Below are 13,923 nucleotides of genomic sequence, written 5' to 3' on the forward strand. Positions count from 1 at the left end.
TTGTGAAAAGAATAGTTTTGCTTACTATCTCCTTCTGTTCTAAACCTTTTTACTCTGGTTTTAACATGTATGCAGTGATGTCACTGCTTACTAGGAATTGTTTCTTTATGCTTCTCAGTCTTATCCTTTAGTGTCCCAAAGTTTGTGAGGCATTTGTGAGGGATAAAGGATTTCCCATCTTTATCTATTCACCATGTGAGCTGTTCTAGTGACAAATGAATTCTGGGCAGTGAATCGAGAAGGACACAGATGTCAAAGCCATGAATTTATAAATGGTCTGTTAAGAGGGTGCTTTGTCCAATCAGCACTTTGTTAATTTCACCTACAAGAAGGAGTAATTATTCAATTATGCTTCTATCTGACAAAAATCAAAAGACAAATGTGTCAGAATGTGAAGGTAAAGGGTCAGATTCTGGCAGGTGGCCCAAAATTTTAGCCAGCTGTGAGGAGGTGGATATGGAACTAGACTGACCTATAACATTGATTACAGGCCCTTTATGAATATTCATAGCTCTTACTAACAAAGATTAAAAATAATTTCATTTGTCAATGCTAACAAATACAAAACTTTTTTTTTCTGTATCTTTGTGAAATATAATTAGCTTGAAAAATGGACCTCAACATTAGAATAAGTAAAATCAGATTCCTCCTTAGTTTGTTTCTTCTTAGTACCAAAATATTTTTTAAACATTTGCAAACTTATTGTGGTAAATTGTAGTTTTTCCTGATGAAAAAGTTATCCTTACTTCTTAGTAGTATTGTTAGTATATCATATTGCTTAATATAGAGCCTGAGATCCCCAAACTTTTTCTACAGAAGGCCAGATAATGTATTTTCAGCTTTGTAACCCATACAGTCGCTGTCCAAGCTACTCACCTTTGCCACTGGAACACCGTGTAGCCATAGACCATAGGGAAATAAATACGGATGGCACTGTTGCAGTTAAACTGTTTACAAAAACAGCCAGGGGGCTGACTTTGATCTATGGACCATAATTTGCCAGCCTTGATATAGAGACTGATGATACTTTAAATTTTTTTCACTAAGATTTTTAATAATTTCTGAAATAGAAGAACTCTGTGGGCTATATTAAGTAATTTGAATGTCAGTGCACTACACCACTCCAATATTCAGTTTCCCATAGACTACAGAGTGACTGATACTCCCTGAAGTAGTACAGTATGGTGGCCCTGATAATGACCTCCCTCATACATTTCTCCCACATCTATATCAGCGGTATCCGTATCTGGCCTGCTGCCTGTTTTTGTAGATAAAGTTTTATTGGAACATAGCCAAGCTGATTTATTTACATATTATCTGTGGCTGCTTTCACAGTACAGCAGCAGAGATGAATAGTTTCAACAAAGACCATATGGCCCACAGAACCTGAAATAGTTACTTAACAGAAAATGTTTGCTGATCCCTGATCTGTACCGTTACTATATTCCTCTTTAAGTATGAAATTACAGGGCAAAATATGGGAAACTTGTATGATTGTCTTATTAAGTCCCACAAAGGATATCTAAAGAAATTGCCAAATACCTAAAGTTGCTGTTAAATTCGAACTCTTCATTGTTTCTGATCTAAGGACCTGGTTTGAGAAACTAAACATACTTCCATGTAGCTGATACTCTTGCTGGTTCAGCATATTCAATAACAAATCAGATTCTTTGAAGAATTTGTATTATCAGGAATTTAAACACAGTCAAGAGGCTTACCGTGTCTGTGAAGGCAGAGAGTAGAAGTAACTCACCTTGCATGACAAGTTGGCTCTAGCCCAGTGCAGCGGTCACATCTAACTCGCATGCCCTCTTAGGGATGACTTGAGAAATTTCTTCTCAGTGACATAGCACCAAGTGTTTTTTCTGGGTATCTCATGTCAGGCTTTAAAGGAGCCATTGCTTTGATGCCAGCAGATCTTATCGTGGGCTTTATTTGGAAGATAATGTAGTGCTGCTCTCATTGAATAATAAATTCCTAAGGCTGTGGATAGAAACATGGAGCTTAAGGGAAGAGGAGAATTACTTCTCTGCTGTTTAAATCCCAAGGCTGGTTAATAATCATGAAATTATTTCTTTTGTGCATTTCTTATGTACATACGTACTTGCTTTCAGTTTATTTATATAAGAAAATGATTTGTATTTTAATTCATGAATCCCCTGAATCTTCTTTGAAGGACAAAGTTAACTTTGTTATTTATTTGTCAAAGGAAAAAATTAAATCAATATTATTTTTTTAATTTGGTGTTATACAGGCTTTTTTATACCCTTATGATTGATTGGACTAGAGTTTCTTCCTGAATCACTCTCTTCCCTCACCTCTCTTCACACTTATTCTCTTGGTTTTGTTCTTCAGTGGCCACAGCTTTTCAGCCATTTATTACCAGTCTCCTTTTCTTCGATACGTACCTTAAATTCTCGTATGTATCATGTACTCTCCCTCGATGACCTCATGAGCTTGCATAACTTACACTTCCATTCATATGACGATGGTCTCAAATTTGTAGCTTTGACCCAGATCATCTCTTGAGTTTCAGGCCCATCTATTCAGCTGCTTATTGGATATTTTTACCCATTTGTCACATAGCATTGGACTTTCATATTCCTCTTGAATCTGCCCTTATTTATTCCCTAAAGTATTGGTTACTACTATAATCTGCCCAGCTGCTAAAACTAAAACCCTGTGAGCTCTTTCTCCTAAATATCCCTTGAATATGCAGTTGATCCCTTGAACAATGTGGGAGTTATGGGCATCAACCACCCTACCCCCTGTGTAGTAAAAAATCTGCGTAACTTTTGACTCCCCCAGAACTTAACTACTAATAGTCTCCTGTTGACTGGAAGCCCTAACAATAACACAAACAGTCTATTAATATGTGTTTTGTATGTTGTGTGTCTTATATAGTGTATTCTCACAATAAAATAAGCTAGAGAAAAGAAAATGTTATTGATAAAATAATGAAAAAGAAAAATACATTTATAGCACTATACTGTATTTATCCAAAAAAAAAAAAAATCCATGTGGAAGTGGATCCGCACAGTTCAAACCTGTGTTGTCCAAGGGTCAGTTATATGTATCTACCCCTTTCCATTCCCACAGTCGTTACTCTACTTCAGATCATCTGAGTTGTTACAACTATCTCTTATTTGGTCTCTATCTTAATCTTGCACCTTCCCATTCATTCTCCACAGTATACTCCATCTGGCTTTCCCAAAACCAACATCTGCTCAAGTTGCTACCTATGTAAAAATTTTCACAGGCTTGTCATTATTCTTAGAATAAAATCCAATTTACTAATATGGTTTATGCAGTCATGTTTTCTTTGCTCCCTTCTTACCTTTGTAGCCTTATAGCTCACTTTCTCTTAAATTGGAGCATATATTAATTGTGACCCTATGTGCATAGTGTTTGCTCTACCTAGAACACTCGTTCTCTCCCTACTCCTAACTTAAGTGGTTTTCAGTTCTTATTTTACATAATATCCCTGTACCCCTGCTATGGCCAAATCTGAATTAGCTATTTTTGCTGTGAGCTTCCCTAGTACCTTATACTTCCCCTTGCTTAGTATTTATCATATCGCAAGTAATTGTCCATTTATTTATCAAAATTGTCTAAATATACGTTTCCTGAGAGTGGGGACATGGACATGGATCCACAGTCTATAAATGAGAATAACTTCCTGGCACATACTGGATGCTCATAAATATTTCCTCTTTTAATAAATAAGAGAGGTTAATACAAACCAGTCTTCTACACAACTATAAAATTCCATCATATTGTTTTTTACATGTCTCATATCTTCTTTAATGATGTTTCTTTCTGTATGTTTCAGAGTAACGTATAAAGATTTAGTATCTTTTTAAAGTCAGCATATTGTAAGTTTAATATTAATATGCTCTTTTCATGTTTATTTAATTGGGCCATCTTGTTTTAATTATTGTAATAGGAACTTTATTTTAACTGTGCCATTACCATAAGAATTTTTTTTAAGAAGCTACAAGATGGAACTTGGTTATTTACTCTGATCTACACCTCTGTTAACACCCCACTGCTAGTAATCAACTGCTAATAATTCATACTGATGATTTTGCTGTTTATACTTAGTCTTTTAAAGTATATCTTGCCATAAAGGGAGATACTGGTACACTGTTGGGTATTTTATGTGTTACAGTGTACCCTGATATTTGCACCATCAGCCTTGTGGCAGTAAGTGATACGAATAAGCATGCCGATAGAATTGCTTTTTGGGATAATGTTTATGGCTTCAACATGTCCTGTATGAAGAAAGCAGTTATTCCAGAAGCTGTTGTGGAAGTTTTAGATCCAACAACTGTTATTTCAGATGCTTGTAGTATTAAGGTAGGTGTTTTTACCAATTTTATTTTAACAGAATTGCCATTTTTATTAGGTTTTTTTTATGAGTTCAGTATTTAAAATTAATATGTTGATATTATGTGTGGTCCTTCAAAACAGTGATTATTCTCCATATATTAATCTGTCGAATGCACCTTGAGGTAATGATATTTACCAGTTGATTATATCAGCCTTTGGAATCACTTCTCTTTGTTTTGAAATTCATTATACCAAAGGGCTTGAAGGCTAAAAGTCACTTCTGCTTCATCACCACCTCCCTGGCCTTATTCTGGTTTCTCCTTTACAGCCAGATTATTCATTCAGATCATGTATTCTACACAGTTTAACTTCTCACATTCACATTTCGTCCACTTTTTCAGGGTAAATAATAACAGTGAATTTGCCTATGAAACTAAAGTCCTAACTTCAGATTTCTTGGTTAATTCCTTTTGTGTTTTAAAATCTTATTATTCACAGGGTCAGTCTCTAGTTTTATTGCAAATTTTGCTGTGTCAAATTTACGTGGGGTAAATAATAACTTTGCAATGAAAAGTCATATTGCTTCAATTAGATATAAATAAATATTGTTTGTTCAGTTTCAGGTTCAGAACACTGTCTGCTTTTTATAGTCACACTGTTACTTTCATAGCATCAATAATTATTCTCTGCATAAAATGGATATTCAGTAAATATTTGTTAATTTTCTTAATAGATAAACTATTTAAAGTTGGCATAGAATAATAAACATGTAAAGTTTCTCAACAAGAGCAAGCTGATTAAAATTGCTTTTAGCTTTTAAGAAAATAAAAACTATAGCTTGTTAATGATTATAGGACTGTTCAGTGCTATGATACACTGATAGTAAGAGATTTATTTGGATTCTTTAGTTCAAGGTAGGAGAGTACAGTTATAGCCAACTCAACCTCAAGGCTAAGCAAAAAGAGGAGAGTTGTTGGGGGTAGGGGCTAATTTTTCTTTCTATGATCACTTTGTTTAATGCCAAAAACTAGTATGAATAAGTAATTGAAATAGAAGATTTTAGACTGAAAACCAAGGTGTTTAAAAGGTACACATATGCTTTCTCTTTTTTTAAACATTAATTGATCATTTGTTTGTTTAGGTAAATATGGTTTGTTCCCTGTTCCACAGTTCTCTACAAATAAAAGGCAACCACACTGTAACTTCTTTTAAATTTTCTCAAGCTCCTTTAAAGAGGGTAATGCCTCAAGCATATAGTTCTGTATATTGTGTATGCTGTGTCATAATCTGTTCATGGCAAGTCAGGCCTCCACAGCATCCCTCCTGGTTTTACTGCCATGGCTTATCTCCGTCTGCTCTCCATAGTCAAGTGAAGAAGGACTTGAACTAGGGCAGAACAGGAGCATAAGGCTCTTTGGCCATTTTTTTCCTGAGTTGAATCTTCATAGTTGGTTTGGCTCTTTGGTTTTAACTGTTATGGTTTTTCCTAATATCTACCAAACTTATCTTCAAATCCAGTTACAAAAAGGAATTCTGAAACACCTTATCCTTTTCATTGCCATATGTGTTCAAGTTGGCATTTCCTATGAAAATGTTGACTCTTATCATGCATAATTTATACCAAATGTATACAAGAGTCATGACTTGATGTATAGTATTCTTACAGGAAGTCTAACTAAAAATACTAATTTGGTTTAAATAAAAATTAACTAAATGATAGTGCTTGTAGCCCTTAAATTTGGAAACAATCCCAGAAGTGGGGTTTGAATGATTAAACCTTACCAAACATTGGTTTACAGTAATCCTTTTTGCATAAAAAAGAAGTGATATTTATCTGTTTGTTTTTGGTTTTGTTTTCACTATTTTTACTAAATTCTTCCCTCTACTCTTTTTTAACGGGTAGCAAATAGATTGCCATACAACGTCTGTCTCAGCTTTGGAGTTTTCTTCAGATTTTACCCTGAAAATTACAAAGACATCCATGTGCACGGTAAGCTCTTTCATTCTATACTCACAAATTTCACTAGCAGTGCAGTTGATTGGCAGGCTAATGAATTAATTACCAGATTTGTGATAAATGGAAAAGACTATTGCCTTTGACAGTCTATCTTTGCCTTTGTCAGGCTATTGAGCAGATCTGATTTGATAGGTCAGTAGACTTTAAAAAAGTTAGTTTAGTTCAAAGGACAAAGTCTTAGGACACTATGTTTGCATAATGATTTTTTTTATAAACTCTTCTTTGTTGCCTCTCATGTAACTAATTGAGAACACTCATCTTTATCCTCATAGAAGTTCATGTCCACAACCCTCATAACTCATAACATTCAGTGTAGATGGAAGTAAAATATGTATATTTGGTATAATATTTTATATTCCTGTGTGAGACATAATAAGCTGATGATTTACCTTTCTGTAAAGAAGATTGGGGTGTAACAGAAAAGGTATGAGCATTAGAAAAGTTAGACAAATCTGGATTCACATTTGGTTCTGCCAGTCACTAGCTTGTTAACTTTATTCAAGTTACCTAGATTGTAATCTGTACCTCAGACTAATCAGCTGCTTTAAGAAAAATGGTAATAATTTCTGTCTTAAAGACTAATTACACAGATTAATGAATTAATATATGTGGGAAGCACCTAAAAAGTAGCCAGAAAAGTTATTAAAATATATTAATATTTTTTTCTTAAATAATATATAAATGTATATTAATACTAAGATAACAATATTTGTTTTTGCCAGAAGATTAAAAGGTTAATAAAATGTGGGCCTTTATTTAAGAATGTATGTATTTACATAGGTGATATTGATATATTTATATTATTTAAAAAATTGTATAGGCTTTGGAATACTAATCCTGAGTTGAATCCTCCAACTATCTTCTGCTCTTTGAGGCAGTGCCAGCTCCTTACACTCTTTTGCCTATACAAGATTACCTCTACCTGGGCGCCTGGGTGGCTCAGTCGGTTGAGTGTCCGACTTCAGCTCAGGTCATGATCTCAAGGTTTGTGGGTTCAGTCCCCACGTCGGGCTCTGTGCTGACAGCCCAGAGCCTGGAGCCTGCTTTGGATTCTGTGTCTCCTTCTCTCTCTGCCCCTCGCGCCTTCATGTTCTGTCTCTCTCTGTCTCTCAATAACAAATAAACGTAAAAAAAAAAAAAAAAAAATTTTTTTTTTTTTTTAAAACAAGATTACCTCTACAGAATTACAATTTGGGGGGCACCTGTCTGGCTTAGTCAGTTAAGCATCCGACTTCAGCTCAGGTCATGACCTCATGACTCATGAGTTCAAGCCCCACGTCAGGCCCTCTGTTGTCAGTGTAGAGCCTGCATTGGATCCTCTGTCTCCCTCTCTCTTTGCCCCTCCCCCACTCTTTTTCTTTTAAAAAAATTCACTAAAACTATATAGTTAGGAACTGTGTGAAACAGGTTATAGTTATGTTCACTTGAACTCTTAAATCTGATTTTTTAAAACATTGACACATAAAACACTTTATGGCTTTTTAAAAATTGTTTCAGTTCATTTTCATCCAATAATTATTTTATATCCAAATGAGTTTAACAATGTGCTTTGATGTTTTGAGGAATTCTTTTTGATAAAGTTGGTTTTACCTTTTTTAAAAGGTAAATATCTAGATTGCAGATTTATGATTTGGGGCAATCATTATATTCATTTAACTCATAAAAACAAAATTTCATTCTTCCCATTCATTCCTCCCATATTTTCTAATTGTCCTTTTTAGTAACTGAACTGATTTGCTCAATTGAAACTATAGGCTAAAGGGTTTAACTCCTAGATTTACTCTGTGTTTTGATGTTAGTATCTTTGAGAGTTTAAAATAAAAAAGCCTCTAGATTAATGACAGTTGATCAGTCTATAAAGGAATTCTTAGATAGAAAATGCCATATTACCAATATTATTAAATAATAATATTTCAAGCGTACTTCAGTATCCTTCACATGAATCAAAGGAAAGCAAAGGTAAAACTGTAGTGAAGACCTCAAAAGCTGTTTTTAGTTGTGTATATTTTTTAACATTATGTAGACAGATGAGTTTATTGAATTTTTTTTTTTTTAATTTTTTTTTTTAATGTTTTATTTATTTCTAGGAGAGAGAGAGAGAGAGACAGCATGAGCAGGGGAGGGTCAGAGAGAGAGGGAGTCACAGATTGAAACAGGCTCCAGGCTCTGAGCTGGCAGTCAGCACAGAGCCCGACGCGGGGCTCGAACCCACGAACCGCGAGATCATGACCTAAGCGAAAGTCGGACACTTAACCGACTAAGCCACCCAGGCGCCCCGAGTTTATTGAATTTTTAAAAAATGTTATTTATTTTTTGGGATATTGGTCAAGGTTCTTAGTTTCAGACAACAAAGTCCAAATCACTTGTTAAAGCAGAAGGGGATTTACTAAAGAGTTAAATAACATAATTTCCAGACACATTGGAAGAGGTAAAGGAATAGTCTATATTTTGAACTTCTAGAAAATACTCTTTTTTTTTTATTTTTATTTTTTATTTTGAGAGAGAAAGAGCATGCACATGCGTGAGCAGGATGGGGGCAGCAAGAGAGGGAGAAATTGAGAATCCCACGTAGGCTCCGCACTGGTAGTGCAGGGCTTGATACAGTGGCTTGAACTCCTGAACCACTGTAAGATTATGACCTGAGCTGAAACCAAGAGTCAGATGCTTAACCAACTGAACCACCCGGGTGCCTGTAGAAAATACTCTGAAAGCACATCTGAAAGCACATCTTAGCATTAGCCTGCCACAAAGCTGCCTTCACCACTGCAGGCCCTATAAGCCCGAATGCCCTCAGCCCACTCAGTAAGTGGTAGCCACCGCTGTCAATCCCAGATGAACAGAACTCTTACTACCATTCTGTTCTTATCCCCCTTGCCCCAACTCATGCTATCCAGTTCCTCCTTACACATCTTCATTCAGCATATCTGTTTGGCTACACATAGATCATGTTATACCTTAGCAGTTACAAAGTCTTGGAAAGTAGTTTTAGCTGTAGTAGTGTTAATGCTACAGAAAGAGTTTCACAATGCATATATAGAACTCTATTCTTATTATTTGCCATAGAGTACAAGAAACTTTATGTTGAAAGAAACTGTATTTATCCTTTAATGATCTTTGTTTTATTCTGTGTATTTAAAAGAGTAAAATAGAAATAAAACATGAAAAAATCTGGTAAAGTCTAACACAAAGATTGTAATCAAAACCTTTTTATTAAAGAATATATCAAGTAAGTATTTGCTGCATTTGTTCCTATACAATCAGCGTTCCATAAGAAAAATGAGTAAAAAATAAACTGTTATCTTATATCTGTAAAGAACCTTTTAGATTTATATTTTTATTTCCAACTTGCCTGAATGATTTTAATGTAAAAATCTGAAAATGCGATAGGTCTGGGGTTTAGGAAGAAAGTGGCAGAAGACTGGAGTGGACTTGTATGTGTCTGATCACTGCTGAGAACATGTTCTATAACTCACCTTGAGAGGAATGTGTAGTTTCAAACAATATATATTGAATGTGTGCCAGGTACCGAACATACAAATTCTAGGACTTATTCAATGTTAACCCTGCTGAGATTATTCTGTCAAATAATTAGTCAATATAAGTTGTCTTGGTCATAATGTCTGAGTCATTCAACACTTGCATGTCAAGCAGTGTGCTCATCACTTTAAAAGCATTATTTCATTTGGTCTTCTTAATAATCTGTTGAAGTGGGCACTAGTATTCCCATTTTATGGATGAAGAAAAATAAATCACTACGTTTTACTTGCGAAATATCTTGACCCCAGAAGACCTCCTTGGTAGGATTGAACAAACTATTAAAGGAACATAAAGAAAGTCAGGAATGAGATAATTCTGATGTGGAAGCATTCCAGGTAGCCTGTTGCATTTGAAACAGATCTGTAAAATCTAAACCATGTTGCACATAAAACGGATATGAAAAATGTGATTCCCAGCCAGTGGTCTAGCAGTTCTTGGGGGAGAGAGAAAGAGAGTGATCAAAATGCACTCTTTCTCCAAGATAAGGCTGACAGATTTATATAATAAAATAAGTCACATATCCCATCATCCTCTTTGCTGCAGAGAAAAGGTAGATCTTTAAAAAATTTTTTTCTTGGGTCACCTGAGTGGCCCAGTCGGTTAAGTGTCCAGTTTCAGCTCAGGTCACGATCTCATGGCTCTTGGGTTCGAGCCCTGCATCGGGCTCAGAGCCTGGAGCCTCCTTTCGATTCTGCATCTCCCCCTCTCTCTCTCTGCTCTTCTCCCACTCACGATCTCTCTCTCTCTCTCTCTCTCTCAAAAATAAATAAAACATAAAAAAATTTTTTTTTCATCACCCTTTCAGAGTAAATACGTCGTTATTTGGTCAAGCATCTACATTTCTTGCAAACTTTCTTTACTTCCCAGCATGCTTATCCTAACATGAGCGTGGCAGAGTAAGGTTTTGTGGCCTGCAATGCCTTTATTACATTTGAATTATTTGTAGAGTTCCAACTGCCCAACCGTATCTACTCCAACTATCTTCTGCTCTTCGAGGTGGTGCCAGCTCCTTACACTCTTTTGCTACCAACCATCTGGAGCTATTAGGCAAGCTTAGTCTCTAAGGCTACTTTTGAATAGATAGATTATTCGCCTGGTTACTTGGGAATAATCCATAACAAAGATATTAAAAAGGATGAGTGCCTAATTGGAACTTTGTTTCTCATTTATGTTATAAGAAGAATTAGTGAAAATACTAACAAAAAACAATGCCTGGCAAAAAGATGGAAAGAGTTACTTTGGGGAGAAAGAGGTGCAGCTTTTTTAGATGGAATGAAGAAAAAGGTATCTAGTTTTACATTGCTAAGTACAAACCTTTAAATAAAATAAATACTTCTTTTCTTGGGCTTAAAACTTGAATGTGTAGCCAAAAAAGTAAGATGGATGATTTCTCTGAGTAGTTAAGCCCATTTTAAATATATGCATAACCATTTATTTCTAATGAGATTCTAAATTTGTAGCCTAATTAAAATATTAGAGGAAATTGGATTTTTCAAACTAACAAGATGCTAAGAACACCCCCTTTGCATTTAATTTCAAAAGCATGTGTGCTGTAGTCTGATAGTGTTTTTAGATGGTTTTCTCAAGTTTCTTAAAACCTTTAATAGAAAACATCTTTTCTTTGTGGTCTTCACCACCAACACACACAGGCACATACACATACCACAAAAGGAATTTGATAGCATTTTGAATGTAGAGTTTTGCATTAACAGACTGTTTCGGGGGGGAATTTAACATGATGTGATATTCATATGTAAATGTCTTGGGTCTTGGTTAAAGGATAATTTTCTTCTGAATACTAGTAGCACATACATAGCAGTTTTCCAAATTTCCAATAATCATAATATTATTGACATTTAGGTCAAATTGCCGTTGCTTTTATGATGGGATTTAAAGTTTAGTTAGCAACTGACTTTCTATCAGAACAGCCTGCCTAACCTTGTAGTAAATAAATAATTAGGTCTATAATTTTATGGAAAGTTTGTAAGTGTCCAAAAGCGAATGGTTTAAGGCCATACAATTTAGAACTAATATGTTTTATGTTGTGAGTTCTAGTTAATTTTTAATGTCGTTTTAGTAATGGTGTGATAATCTCTCCCTTGTGTTCCAGCAGCATTTATATTGGCACCTGTCTTTATAAGCTCCTTAAAGTCATAGCCAAGCATCCGTTTTCATAACCCTAGATATACATTAAATGACTTTTCATACTGCCTTTTGTATAACAAATGAGTTGTTTACTTTAAAAATGAAAATATTTAGGATGATTTTATCAGATTACATACTCACATAAATCTTTGACATATAAAGATTTTTGATACAGTTGATATGTTCCTTAACATATTTATAATCATTCTTTTAAGGTCCACTTGCTACTTCCCTGAGCCAACTGTGATTCTACTTCTGTTGCTTTTTTACTTCTGATTATTGGCCATTTTGCTGTTTTTTCTTATATTTCATAATTTTGTATTTTGTGGTAGCCACTATACGAATGGACAGTACAGACTAAGATAGGTAATATTTTCTTCTAGAAGGTCTTCCACTTACCTCTGTCTGGCAGCTAGGATTGTTGGGGGGTGGGGCTGATGATCCCTTTTATCTAATCTGGAACTGATATTGGTTAGGGCTGGGTATCACTGCAGGTAATTTCCAAAGTCTTGGACCCAGGATCAGGCCCCTTCCTCTCACCAACTTCCTGGGAAGACCATGAAAATATAGCTGAGTTTAGGGAGGAAGACAAAGTCAGGATATTTATGAGGTCTGAGAAATCTGATTTGCAGTGGATCTCTCAATGCAGACAAAGGGTGTACTAGGGAGAGGAAAGGTCCCGATACGGATTTGACATGGCTCATGGCCTCACTCAGAATTGGTAGACCCAATGAGGGATGAGTTTCAAAGTGCATCTTGAAGAATAAACAGTCTGTGAGTCTTCTCTTTAGAAGAGAATATTTGCTCTCAGGATTAGTTGAAAGGTCTGTTGTTCATATAAACAGGTTTTCTTGAGGTGTCTGAAATAACCTCGTCTTCCTGGGCAAGAGTTTCTAGAATAGCAGAGTGTTGAATAGTAATATAACGTTAATGGTGACAGTGAATTGTGTGGTTGCAGATGATTTTGGCTTTGTGATCTAAGCATTGCAAGCAAACCTCTTCTTCCAGCTTTGTAGCGCAGCCAGCAGCTTCATCCGTCTTTTTGGTTTGCTAGTTCTGCCTTTCAGGCTTCCGGATTCTAGTGCACCATACTAACTCAGACCTGCCCATTAAAATTGGACGAGCTCCCCTTGCCCCAGCTAAGTTGCTGTGCCTGTGGTATTTTTGCTCCTTTTCCCACCCAGGGCCCAGCATTGGGTAAACGCCACTAAGTATGAAAGCCAGTGTTTCTCTCTGCTCAGCTAGGGAGCGCTGGCTCATTCCTCTCTGAAAATAGTTTATCTAGACTTCTTTGCATCCAAGGCTCTTCAATGGTTTTCATGAAAAATATGATTATTTAGCTTAGCCAATGCTTTGTTGTTGTTGTTCTATCAGAGTGAGGATCTTTTGCAAACCTCTAAATCCTAGGTAGAAACAGAAGTATGTGTTATTTTTAAAAGCCCACTCTGGAAAATCTGGGCCAACATATTAAAGATTTTTGAAAGTTAGGAGAAGTAAATGAACATAAACGTATTTAGTTCATGAACTAAAAATAAATTGTATGTTACTTCCCAATTCTCATTTTGGTTTTCCCTTTTTTTAAATGAAATACTTGATAACGGTAGATATATTTAAGAAGCACTAATATGTAGCTTTTGATGGAGTCAAAACAAGTCTTTGGGTTAACAAATTTTTAAGGCTACTGCAAGTGTTATTTTTAAATTTTTATTTTATTTTATTTATTTACTTTCTTTTTTTATTTTGAGAGAGAGTGAGTACAGTGTGCAAGCAGGGGAGAGAGGCAGAGGGAGAAAGAGAGAGAATCTTAAGCAGGCTCCATGCTCATTGTGGAACCCGCAGTGGGCCTCCAACCCACAACCCTGGGATCATGACTTGAGCCAAAACCAAGAGTC

General features: G+C 35.5%; 1 protein-coding gene across 2 annotated transcripts in view; it reads left to right on the forward strand.

Annotated features, from left to right (window-relative positions):
• PRMT3 (protein arginine methyltransferase 3) overlaps positions 1 to 13,923 on the forward strand; it is a 129,860-nt gene that overhangs the window by 75,413 nt on the left and 40,524 nt on the right. For both annotated transcript variants that reach the window (XM_039236752.1, XM_039236753.1), the window contains 2 exons: positions 4,172 to 4,359; positions 6,236 to 6,322. In XM_039236752.1, the coding sequence (XP_039092683.1) occupies positions 4,172 to 4,359; positions 6,236 to 6,322 (275 nt within the window). The remainder of the gene's footprint in view (positions 1 to 4,171; positions 4,360 to 6,235; positions 6,323 to 13,923) is intronic.

Source organism: Hyaena hyaena, unplaced genomic scaffold, assembly GCF_003009895.1.
Source record: "Hyaena hyaena isolate Hyena2069 unplaced genomic scaffold, ASM300989v1 scaffold_116, whole genome shotgun sequence".
Taxonomy (NCBI): domain Eukaryota; kingdom Metazoa; phylum Chordata; class Mammalia; order Carnivora; family Hyaenidae; genus Hyaena; species Hyaena hyaena.